The 27,927-nt window shown below is 49.0% G+C and overlaps 2 protein-coding genes across 5 annotated transcripts; both read right to left on the bottom strand.

Annotated features, from left to right (window-relative positions):
* Window positions 1-4,834: 4,834 nt before the first annotated feature.
* Window positions 4,835-27,342, bottom strand: LOC115326177. The gene is made up of 11 exons (XM_040211599.2): window positions 27,280-27,342; window positions 27,047-27,198; window positions 25,046-25,205; window positions 23,975-24,006; window positions 23,731-23,852; window positions 23,009-23,114; window positions 22,053-22,209; window positions 20,101-20,170; window positions 16,615-16,764; window positions 12,782-12,959; window positions 4,835-6,593 (listed from the first exon to the last, which is right to left on the bottom strand). Exons 2-11 carry the CDS (start codon window positions 27,140-27,142, stop codon window positions 6,408-6,410), a joined length of 1,257 nt encoding a protein of 418 aa, XP_040067533.1. The 5' UTR covers window positions 27,143-27,198; window positions 27,280-27,342; the 3' UTR covers window positions 4,835-6,407.
* LOC120840843 lies at window positions 8,014-12,467 on the bottom strand. Of its 4 annotated transcripts, none has more exons than XM_040211597.2 (4): window positions 11,381-12,467; window positions 10,886-11,270; window positions 9,440-9,611; window positions 8,014-8,473 (listed from the first exon to the last, which is right to left on the bottom strand). In XM_040211597.2, exons 1-3 carry the CDS (start codon window positions 12,185-12,187, stop codon window positions 9,463-9,465), a joined length of 1,341 nt encoding a protein of 446 aa, XP_040067531.1. In that variant the 5' UTR covers window positions 12,188-12,467; the 3' UTR covers window positions 8,014-8,473; window positions 9,440-9,462. The 4 variants fall into 4 exon arrangements, with proteins under 4 accessions (XP_040067531.1, XP_040357326.1, XP_042145320.1 ...); XM_040501392.2 differs by lacking the exon at window positions 8,014-8,473 and adding an exon at window positions 8,496-9,056; XM_042289386.1 differs by lacking the exon at window positions 8,014-8,473 and adding an exon at window positions 8,496-8,602.
* Window positions 27,343-27,927: the final 585 nt, after the last annotated feature.

Genomic DNA, 27,927 nt, shown 5'->3' with positions numbered 1-27,927 from the left:
CTCCCTCCCTTTCATCTTACTAATGAGGGGGGGGGGGGGGGGGGGGTCAGATAATATAGAGACATTCATGATCATATGGTAAGATTGAGTGAATTTGCCGATGTACTAGCGACACACGATGAGCTGACACCACCTTGACAAATAGCAACTCGGGGAAGGGGGGGGGGGGGGGGGGGGGGGGAGTGTTCTCCCTTGACGTCAAGGGGTATCACGAGTACATTTTATATGTTTAAAATAGTATTTTCATTCTTTATTTTAATAACACGCTACGGCAGAAGTATGCGTACATTCCGTGTGCCACAATTTTCAAAAACAATCCCAGTTACAGAAAAAAAAAAGAAAGAAAGCTTTACTGCGAAGCATGTTCCCTGACGAATCTAAAGTGTCAAGACAGTGTGACTCCCTTTTTTTTTTTTTTTTTTTTTCCTTTTTGGGGTTTGGTGGCAGAGAGCTCTAGCGCACACCAGCTCGTAACACGTGGCGCGAAAGCTCACGCTCCAGAACGCAGGATTAATTTAAGTTAGGCGAACTATACTCTGTTTCACCACAACTTCGCGAACTGTGGAGGCGGTGGCCCCCGCCACCCAATAAGAGCGTCGGAGCAAATCACGTGACAACACTCCATGGTCGAGGTCGCGAGGCCTCGTTACTGCCACAGCAACAGAGCCGTCCGCGAGAAAAGTAGTTTTAGAGATCTTTTTTTTTTTCAGTAATGTCGCAGTCAGAGCCATCTGACCGTGCACTACACGATACAGAAGAAAGACAAAGACATGCTACTTTTCAACGATACTTAATACGGGTCAACCCTTTCCCGAGAACAACATGGCTCTTGGTTATCTCATGAACTGTTCCCGAAAAGCTCACTACTCTAGCGGACGGCACTGGTGCGCCAGAGAATGTTCAGCCGAAGTTGATTGGTTTCGAAGCAGACGACTCTTGGCCTAGCAGACGACAGCCGGTAGTCCGGGCCTCGCATTTGGCGCAGTGTCACGTGCCTCGCTCCGACACGCTTATTGGGTCGCGGGAGCTGTTGCTTCCACAGTTCGCCAAGTTGTCGTTTAAGGGAGTATAGTCTGAATCCGTCCATGTTAACAACATTCTGTGTCAGAATATCGTCAACGCAGTGTCACGTGCGCCAAATGCGCCCCGCCACTCAACTCGACTGTCTGCGTCGCCGTCCGCCATTGACCCTGGCAAGCTTTTTGGCCTTTTTTTATATAGAAAGGGAACTACGCTTTGTAATTTTACAGAATGAATTCGACCTGTGGAATACACCTTTGACGAAAAGTTTAGATTGCTTCGTGCAGGCGCCGATTTGTACGGCCCATTTGAGATCGAGCCTTGTTATTTCAGACACCCTATACATGGTTCCGAAAATGCAGTTGAAGGTTGAGCCGGGGACACACTGCTTAATAATACAAAATACGGTCTGCATACAGATTCGAATGGAGCCACCGCGAGATTCGTGCTTCGAATGCCTCATGGCCACGAGTTCCAGGAGAAACTTGGCTCACGGCATTCGAACCAGGGATATTGCGGTGACTCGTCTTTGCACACTGTGTTTCGTATAGGGTGTAGGAACAGTGGAACCCCGGCTTAAGCGTTTAAAACTGAAATTGATAAGAAGTGTTTTCATTATTGAATGTCGTGGTATTTTTCCAGTGGTTTACCTCATCTTATCATGTATACGCTAGTACTTTGCTTCGGTGTCTGAGCGCCTTTCCTCTCCCACTTTTTTATTGCTGTGCCTAAATGAAATGACACAAGGTTATCACTTATCGGTCTGTCCTTTGTTCATTTTCATGTTTATAAATTATGCGCCTGCTTGAAGTGGGTTTTACAAAATAAAAAATAAAATAAATATTAAAATCTTTTTTTTTTTTTTTGAGCGGATCTTTTGGACAGTGTCACGGACTCACAAGATATGTCATAACAGCGATCATCTTTCCAGCAATGCGAAGTGTCTCTTGAAGGATGATCGCTTATTTTAGAAATACGATAGAACAAAATACGATAAAAGGACTTTCACCGTAATTCTGGCACGAAGAGTTCTTTGTACAAAGGTAAGCAAGACGGCTTAAAAAATACCATCCGGGTGCCTTTTTTTGTGTCTTTATTCATGCTTGACTTTCTGATGTAAAATGAATGCGCGGATTGAGTGTCGGATGCGGTTCCGAATTTTGCGGATGCGGTCAGTCAGACCCAGGGTGTAAGATAGACAGGTGGGGAAACGGCACATAGAAACCTACCGCAGCGCCGTGACCGGATTGTGTACTCGTCTGCTTGCGGGTACCCCCGATTTGCGACAGATGGCGCTGCGGCGAGAGGAAAAAAATCGGAATCGAATTTGCATGGAAATTTATGGGAGAGTGCCCAAAATAAACCGAGAGCACGGCAGTCCTCAATTGAAAATCCACGAGGAACCATCTCCGTCAGTTAAGCCGGTCGCCAAAGGTCGCCCACCCGGAGTGAGAGTTCGCGGTGCTCCGCATAGATGGCGCCACAGAACAAGAGAAAACCGAGAAGGACACAATCCGGTCGCTCATTTGGCTATCGTTTCCCCACTTGCAGTATCTTACACCCTGGTCAGGTACCCATGTCTGACTGATGGTGCCTGTTTGGTTTCTTCTTCCCTTGTCGTTCTTTCTGTTCAAGTAATAAAAACTTCAAATGCCAGTGAGCGTTTGTCCGGTTTTAATTTTACCTCTGCTCGGTCAGTATTTTTTTTTTGCGCTGCTTTTATGTTTTTATTAAAGAACTGAACGCATCAAATATTTACTTCGGTTGTCTCCACTTTGGCGACTGTTCTTTGCGTGGAGACTTTGTCGAAACAATTCGGTGTTTTAGAGAAGCAATCCTGTTTAATTATAATTACGGTCCTGGGCCTTAGGGTTTTTCGTGTTTTTTTTTTTTTTTTTCGAGATCGGGGTGTTTTTTGGGTGTTTATTTTTTCACACAAATTCCGCGTTTTTTTTTTGTGTCAATTTTCGGGGTCAGAAAAACAATCGGCGTTTATCGGGACATATGTTTGAGAAAATAAGACACGGGAATGGGATTTCCTAACCTCCAGAGAAAATCGGCTGTGATCTGAATACTCCAAGGACGTATTTGTGACGCGATGACGTAATAGAATGAAATGGTTCCGGAGGAGGAAACAGCCTCACGGAGAGTTCAGGGGGGTTCTATTTAGGGCTACCATAAGACGAAACTCTAAACACAAATTTTCATCCCGCGTAGTTTTGGTTTTTTCTAGTCGAGGTCAGCTCCAATTCGGGGTTTTTGGTTTGCACCGATTTTGATCGCACCATCTCGGGGGTTAGTTTTCGGGGTTTATTGGTATTTAAAGAAAACACCCGACCCTAATTAAAAATAGGGTTTCGCATTTTCCGCTTTTTTCCCCTTCATATACGGGGTTGTTTTATCGGGGTTCGTTGTTCTTTTCCTTATCGGTATTTATTTTCAGTGCCAGGTAACGAATCGGTGTCCATCGGGGCTAATGTATAAATTAACTGCCTGCATCTATAAAGTGGTGACACCAAATCCTCCGCCTCCTTCTTTATGTTATTTCTAGAGCGCAGCTCTTAGGCGCCCGTTTCCGGCTTGAGCGGCGTCGCCGTCGCCGTCGGCGTAACCGCGAGTAACCCTCGTAACCCTCGTGAGGGTTACAAGGGTTACTCACGAGGGTTACCCTCACGAGGATCAGGAGGGCTACGAGGGTTAGTTACTCTCAAAAGGGTTACCCTCACGAGGGTCCCGAGGGTTATGAGTTACCCTCACGAGGGTTATGAGAGTTACCTCACGAAAGTCTCGAGAGTTACCCTCACGAGGGTCACGAGAGTTACCCTCACGAGGGTCACGATGGTTACCCAGGTCACGTGACCCCGTTGACGTCATCGCCACTGATGACGTCACCGGCATCCGCATCGTCATCATCACTGATGACGTCATCAGTGACGTCACTGGTGACGTCACCGATATCATCATCGTCATCATCACTGATGACGTCATCAGTCACGTCGCTGATGACGTCATCGGCATCGTCACGTGACCCACGTGACACCCCACGGTCACGTGACCCTCCTCCTCAAGAGCTGCGCTCTAATTCGGCGTTACAGGGAGTTGTAAACGGCTTTCATTTTTTCTTCCGGTTCATTGAACTTACGCCCCTTACTCAAATACTTGAAAAACGTCATCCCGGTACCGAGAACAGGATTCAAAGGACATAGTTCCCCCCCCCCCCCCTCCCCCCCCAAAAAAACAAAAAAAAAGAAAAGAAAAGGACCCTCAAGGTCACACATCTAAAAATTACATGCATATTCCTGAGGGGAATTTTTTCATGACATTTTTCTTTTTTTTTATTTCATGTTCGTGCAACGCTTGTCTGCCACTGCTTGATTACATCCTCCGAGCACGTATCATACACGAGGTCTGCGTCAGTGTTCGGCGTGAACTCGGCCCGGCTCGTATTGGATACGAGTGTTACGTCAACGTTCGGCGAGGACTCAATCCAATCACGCACTTCGTGCCCAAGCAATTGCGACCGCCGCTGGGCAATGAGGTTTGGTTCGACAGGTGGCGCCATCTTATGAGGGATTTTTGTGACTTGAAAACGTCGGAGGTCGCAATCGTTGGACCCGATCTCGTGCTCGAAAGTCTGAGTGCCCGGCCGAACTCTAACGCAGAGCTTGCGTCCAATCGTTCGATGGTTAGGCCTTCCCAAAGTTGCCCATTTGGGCCACCAGCCTCGCTGATTAGCAGCCAATCGACGAGGCGCCTCCTGTTTACTGCCCGGGAGGCCATGTATCTTGATGGGCTTCTGAAAAGAGTGTTACGATTGAAGAAAGGAGACCAAAATGTTGTCATTTTTTTTATTTGCTAAATAATATTTTTTTTTATTTGCAGTTTTTTTTTTAATTGTGAAATTTTTATGGAAAGCTGGCTGCTGTGCGCGACAGCTTTGTTCCTAAGGCACTTTTAGAGAAAGATTCGCTTTTGTTCAGTGACCCACATTATGAAAGATCCCTTGGCCGACGAAATTTATGCGGCGGTGCTAACCACACTTTGGTCGGAGGCACTTTATTTTTAGGGTGAATAGAACGAACGCATATTTATATCCCGACTCCAAGCAAGTGGGCCAGGCCAAGGCGAATCCGACACAGCCGCTTGAAACTGCGCTTCGTCGAATGGGTCTTTAATAATGTCGGAGACTGTGAATCGTTGCACTCTACCGTCGAACGAGACCCGTACTGGAGGCATCGGACGCCTGAGCTGGGCGAGTCGTCGCCGGAATTCATCGGTCACTTCGGCTGGTTTCACAGGATGACGATGTTATACCCGAACAGATTTACTAAGATTCGAGCACCCGTTATGTTCGAATTTATCGTAGAATGTCTAAAAAGAGACAGTCTCACTTTTTTTTTCTTTTTCACCCCGGGTGTGTGCCACATGGAGATTTTGAAACACGCTCGATGTAGAGTCAATGTTGCACGATAGTTTGCCGATGGATAGTATTTGTTGTCATAAAGCTCTTTGTCATAAAGTTCCACAGCTTTTTAGCATAGTACATGATGGACCTCGCTGCCTTCTACAGCGACTGGTTTTCGTTTTTGACACTGAACGTGCTTCGAAAAAGAGCGTTTTCTTTCGTCTAAATAAATGGATCGACTGATTGACGTTTCCCTATGAATATGAGTTCTGCAAACGGGGCTTTGTGCCATACGGTCCAAGTGTGACACATGTGGATGGTAAAATTCGTCGCTAAATAATTATTTTTGTGTGACAATTTTTAGGATTTGTTTTGCGTCTGTAAGATGATAATATCGATATTAACAAAAAATGAATGGGGTTCTATCCAACTACTGAAGCATGGGCTGTGTTTGAGTTGTTCTTAATTGCGATCAAAGTCCTTGTTTAAAAAGATTGAAACTAAAAAAAAAAATAAAGAAAAAAATAGGCGGATGCATGGTAGCTTTGCTTTATCGGCGGAGCAGTTCTTGACTTCATCTGTGCACCCCCGTCCGAAGAACCGCACAAATAAACGCGACTCGGCACTTTCACTATCTTTCAGCGCCCCAAGTTTGGAAAGTCGTTTTCTCCGACACGCACGCGTTTCTATTTACAGCGGAACGTATTCGACCCCCTTCGAGCATATCGTGGCCAACGATCCACAATAGGTAGGAACCCCTTCAGCGTGAAGTTGGCTAAAGTGATATCTGCTTGGTCGTGTGACGCTATTCGATCACGTGGCACATTCTGAAGGCTCGTCGAAACCTTCACCACTCCGTTTTGCGCTTGTTTGGTCCGTTCCCGTCCAAGTTGTTCGCACGCATGCAGTTCACAGGCAGCTAGAGATCACAGTTCTGGCGTTGTCCGGCCATCTGGATGTTCTGGACGAAGCCAGCCCGAGGCTAGTTCCTGAAGATCTTGACGTTCTGGTACGAGTCTGCGGGACTCGTGAGCGTGGATGCCGTGTTGGCACGGCTGGCGTCGCTCTCGGTCGGGCTGCTCCGAGACCACGTCTGCACCGACGAGCCGCTGGAAATGTCCCTCACGGCCGTTGTGAGTCCAACTTTGGTCATCAGCTTCTTTCGGACCTGTAACCGAGGGAGGACAAAGCGCTGTCGGGTCTCTTTGCACGGTTTCGGCGTGGCGATGTCACGGTGGACCTATTTCACACGAGGACACCAAGCGGTTGAAATCTCGGCGGCGAAAGGTGATCAACATGGCGCCCTGGCGAGATTTCGAGACGGAAGTGCGTCACGTGAAACCGCCCTACACTGAAAAGAGTTCATTCAGCGCCTTAAGGTCGGTCAAGGGCTGTCTTAACAAGCTACGCCAAATGCCCTCCACAAAAAAAAAGTGCGTTTTTTTTTAGAAGCGTGATGGTTGCCGAATTCGCGTCTGTTTTCAGTAAAAACATCAACCTCTGGCAAAACAATAAAAACTTTCAGCCTTTCCACTCTGGTGAAGAAGGAAGACCAGCGGAGCTGTACAATGGAAAGTAATGGCCGGCCGCAAGTCGGCAAGCCAGAGTGAAAAGGCTGCCGCCCATCTGTGAGCGACGGCGGCAACCAGATGCGTGGCTTGCCGCCGTAGCTCATAGATGGCGGTAGGTGTCCAGAGTTCGGTGTAGGGAGGCTGTAGTGAGGGTGGGCGCAACTCAAAACCTGGAGAGCGTTTGCAATTTAATGGCGGCGCCTGAGGGAGAGGATTCGAGAAAGGATATGCGCCAGTGTGGCCTGCACGAGAGCAGGCGCCCGCTCTGTTGCAACTCTGTTGCTCCATGCGCCTTTCCTCCTCTCGCCTCCCATTGCAAGCAACGAGCGCCTCGGCGCAGCCTCTCTCGCTTCCTTCTCGCTCCGAGAATTGCAAACGTCGAGCGGGGAAAGCAAAGTTGCCAGACAAGCAGCAACGTCCAAGATGGCGGAATTTACCATTTTTCGCGTTAAAAAAATACTTAACCTATCGCAACAAAACTGGTGGCTATGGAAAAGTAATCATTTATACCTTGTGTAAATTATTCAAGCACCTTAATGGGCTTTTATGACCCGAGTTAGAAAAGAAAACGACCCTTTGCCCCATAGACTCCCAGCAAAATTTAGCAATTAAATGGCGTCCATGTCCCGTGATCGCCGATCTAGCAGTTGCACCCACCCTCACTTGAGCCTCCCTAGTTCGGTGTAGGGAGGCTGTAGTGAGGGTGGGGTGGGCGCAACTCAAAACCTGGAGAGCGTTAGCAATTTAATGGCGGCGCCTGAGGGAGAGGATTCGAGAAAGGATATGCGCCAGTGTTGCCTGCACGAGAGAAGGCGCCCGCTCTGTTGCAACTCTGTTGCTCCATGCGCCTTTCCTCCTCTCGCCTCCCATTGCAAGCAACGAGCGCCTTGGCGCAGCCTCTCTCGCTTCCTTCTCGCTCCGAGAATTGCAAACGTCGAGCGGAGAAAGCAAAGTTGCCAGACAAGCAGCAACGTCCAAGACGGCGGAATTTACCATTTTTCGCGTTAAAAAAATACTTAACCTGTTACGACGCCGCAAGAACGTGACGATAGCGGCTGGTAATCAACGTTTATTCGTGCGCAGCTTGCGCTTTATATGGTAGACAGGCAAGGGGAAGGCGAGAGGGAAAGGGAGAGAGAAGGTGGAAGATAAGATGACAAGCGCCACTGTGCTTGTGGCGGCGTAGCCGATCTGCAACAGTCTTCTCCCTCCTAGGGGGAAAACCGCACTGGGGCTCTCCTGGTTCGAGTCGGTCGCTGCAGGCCTGGCGCTGCCTCCGGCGGCGGGAGACGTGACGGACTGGAAGCACTTTCCGGTGGACTCTCGGGAAGCCGGGGCTTGACTTGATCGAGGTGTCTGTGAAGGACGTCTCCCTCGTTGCCGTCGGCGGTGACCATGCGTGCGCCGTCCGTGGACTGTACTCTAGCTGGTGTCCACAGTTCACCTCTTCCAAAATTTCGCACCCATACTGGTTCCCCTGTGTGAACAGGATTGTTGGTATAAGTGTCGTTCCGATCGTTGACTCGTGATGGTGGGGGTACGACCGCATTATCTAGCCTTGAGCGCAGCTCGTATCCCATTAGCAGCATGGCCGGGGTCTTGCCACCTGCGGAAGGTGTCCGACGGTACTGATGCAGCACCCTTGCTAGACGAGTCTGCAGCGACCCTTGCTTGTTTTTTTTAAGTCCCTGTTTCACTGTACGGACGGCGCGCTCCGCCAGCCCATTAGACTGGGGGTGGTAAGGTGCCGTACGAAGGTGAACGATGTTATTGAGCCGCAGAAACTTTCCAAACTCTTCACATGTAAACTGTGGGCCATTGTCAGATACAATGGTTTCTGGCAACCCGAAGGTGCTAAATACCGTTCGCAACGCCTCAACCGTAGAAACCCCATTGGCACTTTTTATGGGCACCGCCTCAATCCACTTCGTGTGTGAATCTACCACAACTAACAACATAAAACCATCCACTGGTCCCGCAAAATCGATGTGCAATCTGGACCAGCGTCGCCCCGTCTCCGGCCACGGAACAGGTGTTTGTCTAGGTGGCATCGGTGCGGCCTGCACACAAATATGGCACGTCTTTACGAGTCGCTCAATATCTTGGTCAATGCACGGGTACCACAGCATTGAGCGAGCTAGCGTCTTCATGGAGCCCATTCCCTGATGCGTATCATGCAGTAGTCGTAGCATTGCTGGTCTGGCAACCTGCGGCACAACCACGCGATGGCCCCAATACAAAAGCCCATGGCTAACAGTCATCTCGTCTCTCCTGTCAAAGTAGGGTTTTAAATGGCTGTCCTCTAGTGCTAGACGAGAGGGCCAGCCTTCCTGTACCCACTTCCGCACCTTTGCGAAACCATCATCTTCCGCCGTCAAAACGGCCAACTGCTTAGCCGACAAGGCGCCATCGTTGAGGCTTTCAGTGAGGAGAACATACTCACAGCCATCCTCGTCTTCCGCCGATTCAGGGGGTGCTGATCCAGACGCTGGAAGCCGGCTGAGTGCGTCGGCCGGAATATTGGCTTTGCCGTCCTTGTGCTGGATGACGTAGTTGTAGGCCCCCAGCAGCAGAGCCCACCGTTGGATCCGCCCCGCGGCCATCGCCGGTACGGCCTTATCAGGATGAAACAACCCCAACAAGGGTTTATGGTCAGTCGCGAGCGTGAAACATCTTCCCAAGAGGTATGTTCGGAATTTCGACACACCGAACACCAAAGCGAGGGCCTCCCGCTCTAACTGTGAATAATTCCGCTCGGCGGCTGTGAGTGTGCGAGAGCGGAACCCTATGGGGCGCAGGACCTTCTGGCCAACATCGTGAGACAGTACGGCGCCAATGCCCAATGGTGACGCGTCACACTCAAGAATTAACGGCTTGTCTGGGCCAAAATGCGCCAAGAAGTCAGCTTTTTTGAGTTGGGTCTTCGCCTCGCTAAACGCGCGTTGCTGTCTGGGTCCCCATTCCCACTTTGCCTCCGCGCGGAGAAGCTCGTACAACGGCGCCATGATCGAGGACGCGTTCTTGAGGAACTTGTGGTAGTAAGTCACCAGCCCTGCAAAGGACCTTACTTCGGCTACTGTTCGGGGCGCCTTAACTTGGAGGATTGCATCTATGTTTTCTGTCTTAGGTTGCACCCCTAGATTGCTAATTCGGTGCCCCAAAAAGTCCACCTCGGTCTGTCGAAACTTGGACTTCCCTGGATGCACCCGTACCCCCGACTCACGAAATCTTTGCAATACTTTCCTAAGTAGGGTGCAGTCATTACGTTTCTCAGCGATAATGACGTCATCCAGATAGACCTGGACTCCCGATAGGCCTTGAAGAATCGACTCCATACGCCGCTGGAACAACGCTGGTGCTGACGCGATGCCGAATGGCAGACGAGTAAAACAGAATAGCCCTTTCTGCGTATTCACGGTCGTGAGTAGCATAGATGCCTTATCTAACGGGAGCTGATTGTACGCATCGCGTAAGTCGATCGTAGTAAAAACTTCGCCTCCGTTCAGCGTTGCAAGAATATCTTCCACTCGCGGAAGCGGATACTGTTCAGTCCGACATGCTTGATTAACCGTGATCTTGAAATCTCCGCAAAGGCGTATGCTACCATTACGCTTTACTACCGGCACAACAGGCGCTGCCCAATCGGAATGGGGAATTGGGATAATAACGCCCGTTTCCACTAACCGGTCAATTTCTGCCTCTACCTTTGAGCGTAAGGCGTACGGCACTTGACGTGCTTTACAAAACTTCGGAGCTGCGTCCGCTCGAGGCTGAAGGTGGACTGGCGGCCCCTGAATGAGGCCCAGCCCTGGCTCGAACACTTCCGCGAATTCGTCTAGCAACCCCTTGAGATTGACCTTGTCCCCGAAACTGGAGGCCGAAGGCTCACCTTCTGTTGCTACGCTGAGTACCGGCATCTCCAGCAGGTCGAATGCGTGTATGAGGTCGCGTCCACACAGGTTGGGGCCGGAGCAGCCCAGGACAGTCAGTGTTCCTTCCCTGGCTTGGTCTCCCAAGGCCACCTTGAGCTTCAGCTGCCCGCGCACTGGTAGTTTTCCGAGGAAACAAGTCAACTTCAGAGGAGAATCCTGGAGGCTCGGCCACGCAGCTTTGTGCCGCATGTAGGTAGGCCACGTGATGACCGACACCGGAGACCCCGTATCGAGTTGCATGTTGACAGGCACGCCCCCCCAGTCGAAGGTACCCGCAATAGGCTGAGTGGTCTCGATGTGCCCGACGTGTTCCATTGACGCCCCCAACATGAACAGGCCCTCCTAGGGGGCCTCAACGATGGCGCCTTGTCGGCTAAGCAGTTGGCCGTTTTGACGGCGGAAGATGATGGTTTCGCAAAGGTGCGGAAGTGGGTACAGGAAGGCTGGCCCTCTGTTCTGGTATCCCACTCTTGTTCATCCCGCGGGGCCAGTGCATTGACGTGCTGTGGGGTTGGCCTTGTTGACGCGGTGACTGGTCTGTCGGCGCGACGGAAACAAGCCTTGGCGATATGACCTCGTTGGCGGCAGTTGTAGCATTGCGCTGACCGAAAACGGCACGCGTCTGGCTGGTGTCCCCCTTTGCCACACCTGGAACACGGCGACTCAGTCTCCCGCCATTTCTGCCTTGCCGTCCTGCTTCCCACGGCGTGCACGCCCCCATCCTCTGTCGTGGCGCGTTGCATTTCCTTTACATTTTCTTCCGCCATTTCTGCTGCTACGGCGACTTCCTCGGCTTCGGTTCTCGTCAAGAACGGCTTAGCCAAAAGTTGCCGACGCACCGTTGAATTTTGGAGGCCGCAGACTATCCGATCCTTCAGCATCCGGTCCAATGTGTCCCCGAAGTTGCACGTGTCTGCTATTTGTCGGATGGCCACAACGAAGTCTCTTACCGGTTCCCCCGGCAGCTGGTTGCGGGAGAAGAACTTATACGACTGGGCCGTTTCGTTCAGTTTTGGCGAGAAATGTTGCTGCAGAAGGCTGACCACTTCGCTGTACGGAAGCTCATTTACCTTTGCTGGAGCACAGCGTCCGCTGATGACGTCCACGGTGTTGGTACTCAGCGCTGCAACGAGTAAGGCGCGTTTCTTCTTCCCGTCTGTCACCCCGTTGCCTTCGAAGAACGCCTCCAGACGGATTTGGTAAGCGGGCCATTTGTCAACGGCCTCGTCGAACTGCGGCGGAACTGCATAGCTGACCATGTCTGCCGACAGAGCAGCGGAAGATATACTATCGCATCGTCGTCGCCACTGTTACGACGCCACAAGAACGTGACGATAGCGGCTGGTAATCAACGTTTATTCGTGCGCAGCTTGCGCTTTATATGGTAGACAGGCAAGGGGAAGGCGAGAGGGAAAGGGAGAGAGAAGGTGGAAGATAAGATGACAAGCGCCACTGTGCTTGTGGCGGCGTAGCCGATCTGCAACATAACCTATCGCAACAAAACTGGTGGCTATGGAAAAGTAATCATTTATACCTTGTGTAAATTATTCAAGCACCTTAATGGGCTCTTATGACCCGAGTTAGGAAAGAAAACGACCCTTTGCCCCATAGACTCCCAGCAAAATTTAGCAATTAAATGGCGTCCATGTCCCGTGATCGCCGATCTAGCAGTTGCACCCACCCTCACTTGAGCCTCCCTAGTTCGGTGTCTTCATTTCTTTGCGAGGGACACGCCGTGCCAACGCGGATTGGAATTGGAGGGAAACCTCCACTTCCGGTACATCAAACGCTGCGACTGCAGAAAAAATTCCGTCCTGTTTGGAGGGTCCTTTAAACAGCTTGGAAGCCTTTACTTGGTCCTCGGTGCTGATCCTGAGGGTGATGACGAAGACGCCGAGCATGATGCTGGACACGGAGAAGCAGACGAAGAGACCCCTGGTCTTGTGCTGCTCGGCGGCGGCGCCCGTGGCCCAGGAGAGCGTGGTGCTCGCAAGCAGGATCAGCGAGGCCCACTTGGACGCCAGTTGGGTCCTGCGTTGTTCGGGGTGTTCACGGTGGGCGAAACCGTGGAGGCACAGTACGGGACACAGTAAGCAAGAACCATAGATCGCTGCGCGCTTTTGCCGCCTTCCTGGTCGGAGCTGATATACCATTACGTTTAGGACCCTTGGTTTTCGGGTAAAACCCGATTTTCCCCTATATTTGCAACCTAAGCATGTATTTCTTTTTTTTTTTTTTGAAAATCGGGTTAAATTTGATTTTCCTCCTAATTCGCAAGAAACGTTCCACCATTTTCACGTTTTCGTGTTTTTTTGTTTTTTTTTCTGCGTTGTAGAGATTACGGAGAACTTGGTTAAAAGTGCGCATGGCAGAAGCAACGCAAAATATATTCAAACGAGACTTTGTAAGGATTTTGTTTTTCGCGATGGCAATTTTGATAAGAGAGCGCTACCCCAGAGTCTATAGACCACCGAATGCCGCGCCGACGCTGCTGTGCGTTGAAATCGGAAGCTTTGATGTTGAGAAAAACCTTCCCTCAGTTAAGGTATGTCTGAAGACGTTAGAGGTATACTACTGAGACAAAAATGCTGCGCATGCAAACGATTACAAATGTATATATATATATATATATATATATATATATATATATATATATATATATATATATATATATATTGTTGAGAATACAATTAACGTGGTATAAGAAGTCATTCTTATACCACGTTTTAATTCGATTATCTGCACAATAATGATTTCTTTTTGTAAATAAAACATTCCCCGTTCTTAAACCAATTACTAATCAGGAAAACCCGATTTTCGTAATAGTATCTAAAAACAGATTTCTCTCCTTTGCGAGCCTGGAAAATAACACCAAATTTTTACCCCCCCCCCCCCCCCCCCCCCATTTTTGAAAACTAAAATCCTAAAACTAAGGGCCCTACGGTGTAACACGTAATCTGACGGTGCGGTAGAAGCTACTTGCTCGCTGGACCACTCATAGCTCTATATCTTGTCACGTAATTACCCTCCAACCCTTACCCGGGCGCGGAGAGCGGGGTCAGCTGCTGAACGGGAGGCGGTTGGTTGATCGGGCGAGCTCGTAGCTTTTACCTCCCTGTCAGCTTAGGGGTGAACAGAAAGTCTGGTTTCCACACTTGCGTGTCGGTCACTGCGATCGAAGGTGGTGTGATCTTTGTAACCGCTTAATATACTGTCACGCTGGCGCCATCCATCGGCTAGAACACTTCTGGCGAAAATTTTGCATTTGATTGCATTATAATCAGAACACTTCTGGCCTGCATACATTTTTTTTTTTTACTTTTTATGTCGGCCTTTTTTGGAACTTCGAAGAAGAAAGATGTGAAACAACAACGTCCCTACACGAAAAGCCACAAGGTCTTGAAGGCCGATGGTGGGTGACATCCGACGTCTGACTATGTTGAAATCTGTAATATTCTCCTTGGAGAAGGCAGACATCAGCAAGAAGCCCCTCTAGCTATTCCCTTTTCATAATAGGGTCAAGCCGCAACGCAGCCGCCCCCCCCCCCCCCCCCCCCCCCCACCTTCCCAACACACTAATGTGGTTTTAATAAACGTTTTTCCGTCCATCCCTTCACATGTTGTACGCATCAATCTTCAAACGTTGGCTCGAAATAGTTCGGACAACTTTGTAAGGGACCATCACTCATAGATAGCGCGTAGATCTGATCTCGCAAACACTGCAAAATCTCCAGTCTCTGCAGTGTTATACAGGCTGGAGGTGTTCCGGGTCCAGCCGACAGATGGCGTCAGTGTGCTCGGTCGCAACTAGGGAGGCTCTAGTGAGGGTGGGCGCAACTCAAAACCTGGAGAGCGTTTGCAATTTAATGGCGGCGCCTGAGGGAGAGGATTCGAGAAAGGATATGCGCCAATGTTGCCTGCATGAGAGCAGGCGCCCGCTCTGTTGCAACTCTGTTGCTCCATGCGCCTTTCCTCCTCTCTCCTCCCATTGCAAGCAACGAACGCCTTGGCGCAGCCTCTCTCGCTTCCTTCTCGCTCCGAGAATTGCAAACGTCGAGAGAAGAAAGCAGAGTTGCCAGACAAGCAGCAACGTCCAAGATGGCAGAATTTACCATTTTTCGCGTTGAAAAAATACTTAACCTATCGCAACAAAACTGATGGCTATGGAAAAGTGATCATTTATACCTTGTGTAAATTATTCAAGCACCTTAATGGGCGTCTATAACCTGAGTTAGGAAAGAAAACGACCCTTTGCCCCATAGACTCCCAGCAAAATTTAGCAATTAAATGTCGTCCATGTCCCGTGATCCCCGATCTAGGAGTTGCACCCACCCTCACTTGAGCCTCCCTAGTCACAACGCAATCGGTCACAGTCAAACGCAAATATGTGAGCCAGCCTCAAGAAATTGCTGGAATCTTCTCCTCCGATTGACAGTACTAACTTTGGCAGTAACATTTCGAACCTGCCCGGTGCCCTGTGTTCTGAGTAAGCTGCGACAGGGCAGTTTCGCCATATAGCAATGCGGAAAGCACGTGAGGTTAACTTTCCATCCGACCCGCAACGCACCACTATACATAAAACAGACGCGTGAGAATTTATGCACCATATACTTTATATGGTCTGTGCTGGCGTCACGTCGGACGCCATTGTGGTGGTCTCTCTGCTGAGCACGTAGATTTTACGGCATATACAACTTGCACCGCTGATTTTCTACGGCAAGAACAGGCACATGAATGACCATAATGCAATTCATGCTAAGGTGCAAGCGAGCTGGACGAGAATTACGAAAATTATCCCTGGAGAAGGGAAACAAGGGGGACAAAGGACAAACACAAATCTCCAAACACAGCTAGGTGACTGGTGAGCGACCGAAAAAATCCGCCTGGTCCAAGTATCGAACCCGGGACCTCATAATGAGGTTCCGGGTTCGACATGAATGACCGATGACGAAGTTCCGTGCAAGCCAGGTAGTATACATTCCTTCAGTTGCAGTCTCCCTGATCGTGCACATCGTGCCAAAGGACGCGGAGTTTCTTTGCAGACACGATGGCAGAATCGTCTGCGGACACGTTTCGAACATGTTCGAAGCACGTTAACCTCATACATGCTACGAATCATGTCTGCAGAGAGTTCTCCGTATGACCAGTGCAACGTTACTAAAACACCCAGTTGGGAAACTCTCCCTTGAAACCTGGGCCTCTGGAGTCCACCGAGACCGAGCTAAATACGATAGCAGCGCCCCCCTTTAGCGGCGAGTTAAAACATGAAAGTTGCTTTATATGGCTACTGCAAGATGGCCCTGCGAGATGGCGCCACCGGCCCTTCCTTGACTCACTAGAACCAGTAAGTGCAGATGTGCAGTTCACGGAGTGGCCGCTGCGGGAGAAATGGCAGCGTTGCGATCGCCATGAGCTCGGTATTGGGATAAAGATCGTCGCCACCTCTTCAGAGCGGGCTCTATGGCAGTTTCCCAAATGAGTGGTTCTAACAACGTTGGACCAGTGTGATAGGGTCGTTGTACAAGGGAAAATATAGACGCCCCAGACAGTTTATGCAGACTGGATGGATGGATGGATGTTATAGGCTATCCCTTTTGTAAAGAGCGGTAGCTTGCGCCACCTAGTCTAAGTTTGTATTTTGGTGGCAGCGTGTATATATATATATATATATATGTATTATATCTACCTGGCCCTCCGGAACTCGTGGCAGGTGAGCGCCCGCCGTCGTCGGGCGGAGAAGAACACGGACGCGAGGAAGACGAGCTGGAGGGCGACGAACAGGCCGACCGGAACCGTGGTCGAGTACGAGGCCACCTGGGACAGGTCCAGCCAGCAGCTGCAGAAACGGTCCCGAAGAAAAGACGTCACCCAAGTAGGCAGCTCCGGTGTTATTGTATCGTATACTCTCCGAAAAAAAGAAGCTGCGGAGGTTTTGAAGTTCCGAAGAAATACGAAACTTTTGAATGTTGGTACTCATGCTTGTATGCTGAAGTTCTCTTTCGATTTTATTAGTATGAGAGCGACCTGATCGCCTATCAAAAGTTTATGACAGCTTCTACACCCGGCGTCTACCATTTTGTACTACGTTGTAGAGGCTGACGTGTCTTCCACACCGTCGCTGCAGCCCCGCACCGTCGTGCTAGCAAACGACATCGTCTATGTGTCTGATTTGCACACATTCTCGTGCTAAGGAGCTTTGACAGCGTCGGATTGCTGCGGAAGCTACGCCATAGCCTTGACCGCTTAGCACAGAATAGTTGGCGCCGTCTGTCGGCTACTTTAGCGAAATCGACAACACCTAGCGGCGAGAACGGAAAGCTGTGGCGGCAGGTTCGCTCGCGGCACCTGGTGGTCTAAAGACGAAGCCGTGAAAGTGTCTTTGAAAACAGTTGGTGAAAGTTGCCGCCAGACCAAAACACGCTGTTTACAAACAAATCCGCGCATGCGCATACCGAATGTGGACAACTGCGCGTACGTATCGAGCGTGCTATTTCGTCGGGCGCTACTTTATCGTGTTCTTTTTTGCCGCATGGTGTTCCCTTGCGTGCGGCTTCGTCGAATGGAGTTTCGCCTCGCGTCGTTTTCGTCGTTTTGAGGTTGGTTGTGTTTTTGCCTCGTCGTTTCGCTCATGCGCGCACGCACTGTGTCTCGCGGTGAGTTGATCTACCCGCACCGAAGGACAAACGCCGATTTGGGTTTTATTCTCACCTCTGCCAGGGGCACGAGAGGCAATACCACCTACCAGAAGACAAGCCCTGCGCATGACGCCATCATTCATGCACCCCCCCCCCCCCTCGCCCCAAGCGGCAAAAACGTCGAAGGTGAACTATGAAACGCGAGATAGGGGGCGCTGCGTGTATCCATTACATCATTACATAGTTATTTCGCTGCAGGAAGGGAAAGGCACACGCGCCTTGGCTTCTAGTCGGTGGTGGAACACAGGCCGACTACACAGACACAAGCACTTAAAAAGTCCCATGATGCTTCTTTTTTAGAGTGTACGACAACCAAACGAAGTGACGAGGCACATTCTCTAGGAACAAAACGGCGTTGTTCAGTTCACTCAACGTTACTAAAAACCCCAGTTGGGAAACTCACACTTGAAACACGGGCCGCTGGCGTCCACCGAGACCGAGCTAAACACGATAACAGCGCCACCCTTTAGAGACGAGCTGAAAGATGAAAGTTGCTTTACATAGCTACTGCGAGATGGCGCCACCGGCCCTTGCCCAACTCGACGTGCACACCTGCAGTTCCCGGAGTGGACGCCGTGGAATAAATGGCGGCGTTGCGATCGCCATTAGCTCGGTCCTCGAGTACGGATAGGAGCCACTTTTTTAAAGCAGGCTCTAAGGCAGTTTCCCAACTGAGGAGTTCTTGTAACGTTGCTTCTTTCTGCTGTGCGCCGCCATTCGTTTCCTACAAGATCTGCACCGTCACGCAGTCGGCGACAATGTCGCTACTTGTATACACGAACAACTTATCTGGGAACTTTGCCCCGGCGGCCCGCGCCCTCCGCACCCACCGGTATACACCATTTGCGCGTCGTCGTCGCCGTAATACGTCCGGAGTTTCCTCGCGGCCAGCGATCTATGCGGAAGCGTGTGTTCCAAGACTCTGGTTGAGCGCAGCAGCAGCAGCAGCTATCGACCGCCAGATTGCGCGCGAGCCTTACGCTCGGAGAACGCTCGCCCTCTCAATTATGACATGTACGACTTGGTCGATGCTTCTTTTTCTTCCTGGTTCCATCTTGTCCGGTGTCGGTCAAGGCTATACGAACGTTCGTCAAGTTCCCCGCATCGATTAGTGCCGTATCGACGTCGCCGAAAGACACTAGGCGCTGTGCTTTCAATTTCTTTTGTTTTTTTCCAGTCGCATGGCTGCCACTCGCTGTTTCTTTGTGATTCACTCGGAAGCGACTTTGTAAATGTGTATGCATGTTGTTGTTTTTCTCAAGGTCGCGGCTTTTCATGTACTGATAGTTGGCGTCTTTTTGTTTCTTTGTGCGGTCGAGTTTGTTTTTCGTTCTTTTTATTTTTTAAAGAAAAAATAGTGTAGTGGCGTTGCATCAATGTTAATGATTTCTTCAAATTAGAAAACAAAAATAGCCTACCGCTTAGAAAGCACTAATCTTTGAAGTGCGTGATAATTTAATCTGCATCCCGCAGTATCAAATATAAACTTATTCAGCTTTTGTGCCGAGTCCGTGAGAGAAAATGAAACCCGATTTTTTTTCGGCACGCATAAATAAACTGGGCATCGCAGAAAGGTGAAACTCCGTGAGAATGTTACGCTAGAGGGGGTGATACAATGGCGAGAGTTTTAAATTATGATATTAACTACATAAAAAAAAATATATATTTTTCTCTTATGAACGGACGTCGACTTTAGACTAAGATTCGTCGAACTAAGGCGTGACTTTGTGGATGTGCGGAGCATTTATTTCGGCAAAAATAATTTGTCAGTCAGGAAAAAAAAAAAAAAAAAAAAAAAAACTCGAAATAATGCTTTTTGTTGACAAGCGTTTTTGACTGAAATAACTGTCACAGGCGCCCACAATGTCTGCTGTTGGTTTGACTAGTATTAGGCTCAGGTGCACGTTGGCGCATAGGGAAAATTTTGTTTATTTGTTTCAGATTTCGATGCGAGTAACACCAGGATCTCAAACTTTCGCATTCTATTAGCACCGCTATAACATCGAATTCTTACGGTGTTTCAGATTTCTGTGATGCGTAGTTCATTTATACGGCCCAGAAAACCGGGTTTTATCTTTTTTTACATACCCTGCACACTTTTATTATATCTATAGGGTTCTGATTTTTCGGTCTTTATTTTTTGTTGCATTCGGAGGAGCTTTTAGGGCGAGTTTATTATTTTTTGTTATTACAGAAATTCGGGGTTTTTTGGTATAATTTTTATTTTTGTTTTGTTCAATTCATTGCGGGCTGCATTCCGGGACAACACAAAATAAAGCCGTAGACAAAGACTATCTTCCGTCTAAGCATGTGCATTTTTTTTATTCAAGAAAAGCAACCGATGCAAGGTTCATCAATTTTCCCCCGGATTTTGATAAAACCGCCTTGTGTGTTACTCTTCGGGGTTTATCGGCATTTACCAAAAATGCGGATCCCCGGTTAAATTTTATAGATGTATAAAAGCACGCTATACTCACACCTGCCCTCCGCGGGTGTACTTGTCTGGAAATGCCCACGCGAAAAGGCCCGTGATGATGGCTGGAACGCCTGCAGGAAAACACGTTATCAGATTATAGTCTACTTAGGCGTACAAATATGCACCCACTTTGGCCTATCACCACTGTAGTCACTGAAAAAGTGAGCACGACAGGTAGTCTCCTTTCAGCTTCAGGCCTGGCCGGCGCACGCTCGCTGCCTTCCGTGGTGCTTCGGTAGCGCATGAGCGCTCGAGGGTCTGGAGATTCCCGAAGCGTCGTCGGTAAGACAGGGAGCTGGCGGCGGGACAACCAAAACCCCCATCCCTGCTGTTTTCATTATTTCAGTGACCACGGCCCGACAATCACGGACGCTTGGCCGCCGACACGACCATACCGGCTTTTCAGCGCGAATCGGGCAAATCAAGAAGGTTTTACGTTTCTTGTATACCGTGATTTTGATATCCACAGACGGGCGAAACAAGCGTGCATCTTCGTATCGCATTCCCACGCTATGTCGGTGTTTGGAGGTAATGAAAAAATAAATTTCCCGTCTAAAAGCCAGAGTGGAAGGGCCCGAAAAGTTGCGCCATCTATGAGCGACGGCGGCAAACACAACACTCTGGACAGCTACCGCCATCTGTGAGCGACAGCGGCAACCAGAGTTTTGTGTCTACATTTCTTTGCGGGGGACACGATCCTGAGAAAACTAGCCCTTAACAGCTCCGCTGTAGAAATACGCAAGAGGGGCAATATCATTTTAAGAGATCTGTCGAGATAAACACGATTGATAAGCTTGGCAGAAGAGCGTGTTGGTTTAAGTCATGGATGAAGAAAGAATAAACAATTAAAACAGGGACAACACAACCACATCTTTGATATGAAAGATGTGGTTGTGTTGTCCCTGTTTTAATTGTTTATTCTTTCTCCATCCACGATTGATAAGTTGATTGCTTGCACATTGGCGGGGAACGCTTTCAGTAGGATGACGCTTCTAAGGTGATCTTTGCACGACTGGTTGAGAACGACCCTTTAGAAGCTTAGAAGATTTGAAAGGACCAAAATGGCGATTGCCATGGTAACAGAAACCATTCAGCCAATCATCGCCTTGCGAGGTTTTTGTCGTCTGTACGTTTGTATTTTGTTTGTGTCTCGCAAGCAGGCAGGGAAGACAATGGTGCTATTTTCTCAGGATCAGGCTATTTTAGCACAAGCAAGCTTACGTAAAATGAAAAACATTCCTACCCAGTATCGTTACATGTCCCGCTTAACCAGTCCAACCATCAAAGCGACTTGTTTTCGTTAATGGCCCATAAACGCTGGCAGCTTCATTATTCTAACACTTCTGTCTTCGTGGTTTCTTCTTCGGCCTTCTTATCAACTAACGTCGGAATCTTTGTTGAGTGTGGATTGACAATGAGTTGCTCGACTTACCACGCGCTGCGTTTGTATGTCGCGGGGCAAACCTTTCGGTGCTATATGGGCGTCTAACCACCGTGTAGCCCAAAAGAAGAGCGTTGTGATACAGTTTGATTTTAGAACTGTAGATTGTTATAGTGGGTGTGCAGGTTTAGACCACCCCTATTCCGTCTATTACGTATTTCCGGCGTACGGCCACCCCAGCGACCAACTGAAGCCTTTTACTGTAGCATCCGTGGGATTCGGCTGTTTCTCTATTACAATATGTATATAAACGTAATATGTATATGTAAAAATGAAATGGACCCCTGGTCGCCGTATTTGCCTTTCGGAAGCTAGTGTGCATGTGGAATACGTTTGTCGCATTAACCCCTTGCTGTATAACGGATGAAATCGGGATACGACATATGCGTGCCGGATTCTTCTTTGGTAACAGAGCACAGAGGGACACGAGCAGTGCGGAAAGTTCGCTTAGAAACAAAAACAAGAACAAAAACAAAACAAACAACAACAACAAGCAAGTTTGGCTAACGGACCCCAGCCGGCGCCACTGACGGATGCACTGTTGAAGGGCAGGGACTCCGGGAACATGCCGACGAGCAGCTTGGCCATGTACGCCGACTCCAGCATCAGGAACAGGAAAGTGCTCAGGAAGAAGAACTGCAGGCACACGGCCGCCACCATGCACTGCTTCTGTGCTCGAAGAGAAGATTCGGAACCTTTGATTGTCACACTAGAAAAATTTTATTAAGTACAAAACGAGAGTGTTGGTAACAATAATTAAACATGAGGAAGATACATACAAGTCTTCCTTGTCAGTCAGAGTTTTGAAAGCAAGAAAATCAAAGGAAGTGTTGCTGAGCCAGAGGTTCAATATGTCACCTTTAAGTCTTCGTTGTCCGTCCCCCATTTCTATGTATCTTCTTCATGTTTAAAAATTTTTTATTACGCGCTTTGTGGGCCCCCGGTTGAACTGCACTTATTAAGGCAATGTTGAACGTTTACTCAAAACCTTTTACTCACATTGATAGTTTGCAGCTAGGATAGAGGCTTATGATACGTTACAGCAACCTGCGCCATGATTTTTTATTTTGCGAGATACGGGTCTGGAACAAACGGTGTAGAACACTAACGACGCAGTAACCATTTTAACCGTCTCGTATAATTATTCGTACTTAAGTTTTTTCATCTCATCGAACGCTTTAGGACGCGGAACGCCGGCGTCCGACGTTTGACTCTCGCATTCGAACGCTGCATTATGTTTGCGCTTTTATAAATAAATACAAAAAAAAAAAAAGACATTTTTTAATGACCTATTTGCATTTGACGTTGACGCCATCTGCTCCGGGTTTGACCTCTTTATGGCTCCCACTCTGGGCTGATGGGTGCTTTACGTCTGCTTTACGTCGCACCGCTTATGAAGTACCTTACTGTGTACTTTACGTGGTACCACTTGTGAGCTACGGCGCGGTGCAGACGCAGTCAGGAGTACCTCGGTCAACTGCCGCTGGTCCGTCGTCGTCATGAGGACGCAGGTGTAGGCGCCCATAATGGAGAACTCGGAGAAGATCTGGGCCACCACGTCGGGGTACGCCGTGCTGATGGGGGAGAAAAAATAAAAATCGGGAGCGACCTTTTAAAGATGTCCGCGCAGCAGTGGACACGTGTTCCTGGCACCATACTACGGCTTTATATCTAGAATAAAAAATCTAAGAGGTGTTGCCGAAGTCCCTACACTGTCCCCTTTCCAGAACGCCAAACGTCACACTAGTTATGCGGACACCATTGCTAAAGTTGAGGCTTGGGCGAGGCGGTACATACTTCCGAATTAAAAACAGCGCGGAAAGACGAGGACCAGACAAGTCGGGCAAGGGCCAGTGGCGCCATCTCGCAGGGCTATCTCGCAGTAGCTATATAAAGCAACTTTCATGTTTCAACTCGTCGCTAAAGAGTGGCGCTGTTATCGTATTTAGCTCGGTCTCGGTGGACGCCAGGGGTGCAGGTTTCAAGAGTGAGTTTCCTAACTTAGTTTTTATAGATAGATAGATGGACGGTTGGTAATGGCTATACCTTTTGTAACGGGCGGCAGCTTCCGTCACCTAGCCTCACTGAGCCATGCCATTGGCTGCCAGGCTTGCGCTCGAACAAAGCACTTTTCATGCACGGTCTAGGTTTTACGGCTCGCAAACATTTATACGTGATGGAAAGACGTACCCGGAGGTTAAGAAGACGATGAGTGTGAATCCTGTGAGGATGAGAACAACGCAGCAGCCCATGATGCGAATGACCATGATGGCCGGAGAGGGGCGTGGACTTCCCTCGCTCACCGGCTTCAACTAAAAAAAAAAAAAAAAAACGCCGCAAAAAAGAAAAAAGTACACGTTATTTGGAGTTACGCGTATTTCAAGTATTGTGTGTTTGTGGGCCAGGAGGCGCGTGAAGAAGGAAAACAACTTACGGTGTCTATCTGAGCTTTCTTGGGCTGGTTACCTGGAATTGAAACCGACGTGCGCTCAATACACGCCGTTGCAGCGCTCGTCGGCGAGGCGTAAAATGTGCCCAACCACTTGGCTATGCATGCAATCTCGACGCCTGCTGTTCCTTTCAAGTGAGTCTCTACGGATGCTCAAAACGGCAGCGCGTGGAAGCCGAATATTGGAATAGTCTGCACGCTTCTGATGTAGGAACTTTCCGATAACGATAGAAATTAAAGTGGGGCGAAGGCCTCGGTGAGAAGCAAGGTTCAGTTCAAAACAGAACACGGGAGCCAAAAAAAAAAAGGAGGTGTGCAAATAACAGACGCACACGTGCGCACCGTTTCCGCCGCTGGTGAGCAAGCTCGTGCTAAGAGCAAGAGGCCCTAAAGCTGTCGGGTCAGTTCTTGAAAACACACGTTTTAAAACGAAGCTGTTCATGGCTAGGGTTCCGTGAATTTTTCGCGTGCGTCAACAAAAACTCTACGCTCGCGCCGCACCCACATGCCGCATGAGCCGGCGTCTTCAGCAGTAGCTGTCCTAAAGCAAAGTCCTAAAACAAATGGCATCCTGCAGGCGCGTTCGTCAACGCTTTATTTTTGTAATGTACGTACTACGAATGTTTTATACGGGGAAGGCCCACGCGTGTGGCGCGTGGAACACCATTCCCCTTGAAGCTTGGGTTGCCATTCTCCATTTTTAATTTCACTTCTCTCGTCGTAATAGGGAGGTCGCGTATATAGCCCGGACTTCCGAAGAGCAACGCGCCTGCGAAGAGCAACGGCGGGAACGGCAACGAGAACGTCAGCGACGGCGGCGGGCGGCAGGTGTGTGTGCGTACCTTTCGTCACGATGACCACCGATCAAGACAATAAATGTGGTCGTACCTTTGTTAAAAATTTTGTGTCACGTCTGTGTCGGTGTGCTAAACAGCTTCGCTGGTCATGCAACTCCACAGAGTGGAATGGCTCCCATTTTCTTTTTGTTGTTTATCAGAAACACATTGCTGTTATTTTTTTTTAACAATCGCGTATTTGCTGCGATACTGTGCTGACCTTCGAGCGCCGCTGTTCTGCTGGGAAGTAACACTGTCTTGCATCCGCTCTGCGCGCCTTCCATGGGACACAAGGTGATTCGATACTCCAACCTCGGCTCCAAGTCCGTTAGGCTGGCGTAGCTCTCGCCGAGAGGAAGAACCATGGACCGCACGGGAAGCTGTGCGAAGGAGAGCGCAAAAACGGACACTCGCGTTTTCCAAAACAAACAAAACAAAACAAAATAACACTAATTAAGACATGAACTCATGCTCGAATGAAAGGTCAAACTGTTCCATTGGTGACTTGTGAAAGGCAATTAGTTGTTGTAAAAAACTAATAACCCAGTTACGCAGGCACCCATAACCGCAGTTAAGAGTGACTGAGGTAAGGCTTTACTAGGGTTAAGGGTCTCCGACGGGCGCCCTAAACCGCGGTTACGCTTAAGTGTAATTAGCAGTTGCTAAAAACTATACCCTAGTTACATATTCATAGGCACCCTCAATCGCAGATAAGTCTACTTAGTCATACTTAACTCGCATGTAAGATTTCACATTGTATTTTTTTATGCACGGTAAGACTGTCAATTAACGGTAAGAATTTCAAGTGTTAACGTCATTGTGTGTATGTTCAGACATGGACATTCCTTACAGTGACGCGTATTTCGATATGTTGACCGATTTCTGATATAGGGTCTTATCTGAGTGACGCAGTGTTCGATATACGCGCAGTGCAGAGTTCTACATATGATGTGCCATCAAAAAGTTCCGAAACGGATTTTGTTGCGTAAAAAGAAAGGGCAGCCCTGAGATGCGCGCGCAGAAGACAAAGGCAGGGACTTTCGTCTAATGTTATGCCAAAGGGCGTCGTTCTGTTAACATTTAGAGCTGCGCTACACGAGTTTTTTGAGCTCATGCACGAGCACAATGGTGGTTTCACGGTAGACTGCAAGCCAGAGCGAGAGCGAACTTCAAATTTGCGCTAAACTCGGCAAATCTACCGTGTGAAACAAGGAGACGGCAGGCTCTTTAGATCGACCGGAAAATTTGGTTTCTTAACCTATCGCGCTACGACTTTGTGCAGCGTTGCCCACAGATGGTGCATATTTTTTTTTGTAAAATTTGCAAAGAGCGAACTTACCTGAGGAACAAGTAAAGAAAGAAAAAGGCTTAGCTCCTATGGAAACGCAGCGACGCCACCGGTCTGCAAACAACACGACGCCGTTTCGCACGGGAGACAAGGGATGGCGCAAGCGGTCGCGACGCCAACTGTCGCCAACGAACGAGCAGACGACACAGAGAGCCGGCCCTTTTGCAGACAAGGAACTGCAGTTCCTTGCTGTTACTGCGCCTGTCTTTTTTGTTTCTGCGACTGTCGCCGCCTGCGGAACGCGCGCCGCTTCTGAGTCGGAAAGGTTGTCTGCTAAAAAGGCCTGCTCTCGGCGCCGTATGCTCGTTCGTTGGCGGCGTTTGGTGCGCCATCTCTTGTCTCCCGTGCGAAACGGTGTCGTGTTGTCTGCAGACCGGTGGCGTCGCTGCGTTTCCATAGGAGCTAAGCCTTTTTCTTTCTTTACTTTTTCCTTGGGTAAGTTCGCTCTTTGAAAATTTTACAAAAAAAAATGCACCATCTGTGGACAACGCTGCACAAAGTCGTAGCGCGATAGGTTAAGAAACCGAATTTTCCGGACGATTTAAAGAGCCTACCGTCTCCTTGTTTCACCCGGTAGAACATAGACATTACAATTTATTCAACAAACGTTTGCAAAATAAAAAAAAAGACAACAACAGTGAATTGTGCGAAGTGTTTTGAGTGTCACTCTAGCTTCAAGAATGGCAGAAGATCGCTGGAAGACAGAACAGCGGTCGAGGGATGTTGTTCTAGCTCTCTACGTCTGCCTTCGACTGCTGCGAGCTCATCACCATGCTGCCATCATTGTCTTATGCTTACAGTGATACTGGGTCCTATAGAGCGATTCAGGTTCTTTTAAAGTGTATATATGCATATTCAGGGTGATATAGCTACCTGCTGGGCGTCATCGTCGGGGAGGATCCTCCAGATATCGAGCTTGAAGCCTCGTGGTTGCCAACCGTAACTTCGGCTCATGTTCCACTCCACCATGGCGGACGTTGGACTCAGAATGTCGACGCTCAACTCCGAGATCGCGGCCAGGGCCACTAAATAAAAAAAAGGGAAAAAGAAAAGAAAAGCACGCGCTTTTTTGAGGACCTCAGACCCTGTCGTCGTAAACGGTGTACCATCCAAGTCAGTCTCAAGTGCACCTTTTGTTTTCTTAAATTTTCCCTCCTGTTGCGATCGACTTATACCATATCCGCCACGAGTGGGCAATGGACACGCGGTTTAGCAAATATGGCGTCTGCATGGCTCGAGCCACGCGTTGGCGTATGATGGTGCAATGGTGATAAGGTCGAACCTCCGAGTTCATATGTCAGATCATGAAACGATCACAATCAGGTCAAAGCCTCCTTCTGAAAGTTACGTGCCGTCTGTGGCAACCTAAAAATTCGTCACGGTGGAGCTGTCGACAATGTGCAACATCGACATCTGAAAACCACGTGGGAATAGGCCTCTTTTGGAACCCCATCAAGCAACATTGGCCGAAGCCATTTCTTGCACACGAAGCGTGTAATTGGATTCGCGTTTTCGCCAAACGATTCCTTGTGTCCAATGTATGCCCAGAGTGAGAATAATTGGCGCAGCCGCTACAGGAGGGCGCAACCTCTTGAAACGGGTCTATTCAATGTCAACTTGTGGTGGTCTCCGCGTTGCGTTCTTTCTAGATCTTCTGGCAATGTGTTTGTTTGTGTGTGTGTGTGTGCGTGTGTCTGTGTGTGTGTGTGTGGGGGGTCTTTCGAAGAACGTCCATTGCCAAGCGCTATGCCTCG

Source organism: Ixodes scapularis, unplaced genomic scaffold (genome assembly GCF_016920785.2).
Source record: "Ixodes scapularis isolate PalLabHiFi unplaced genomic scaffold, ASM1692078v2 PGA_scaffold12__126_contigs__length_90152505, whole genome shotgun sequence".
Taxonomy (NCBI): domain Eukaryota; kingdom Metazoa; phylum Arthropoda; class Arachnida; order Ixodida; family Ixodidae; genus Ixodes; species Ixodes scapularis.
Note: the sequence above shows the minus strand (reverse complement) of the source record. Positions and strands in the feature narration are given on the sequence as shown.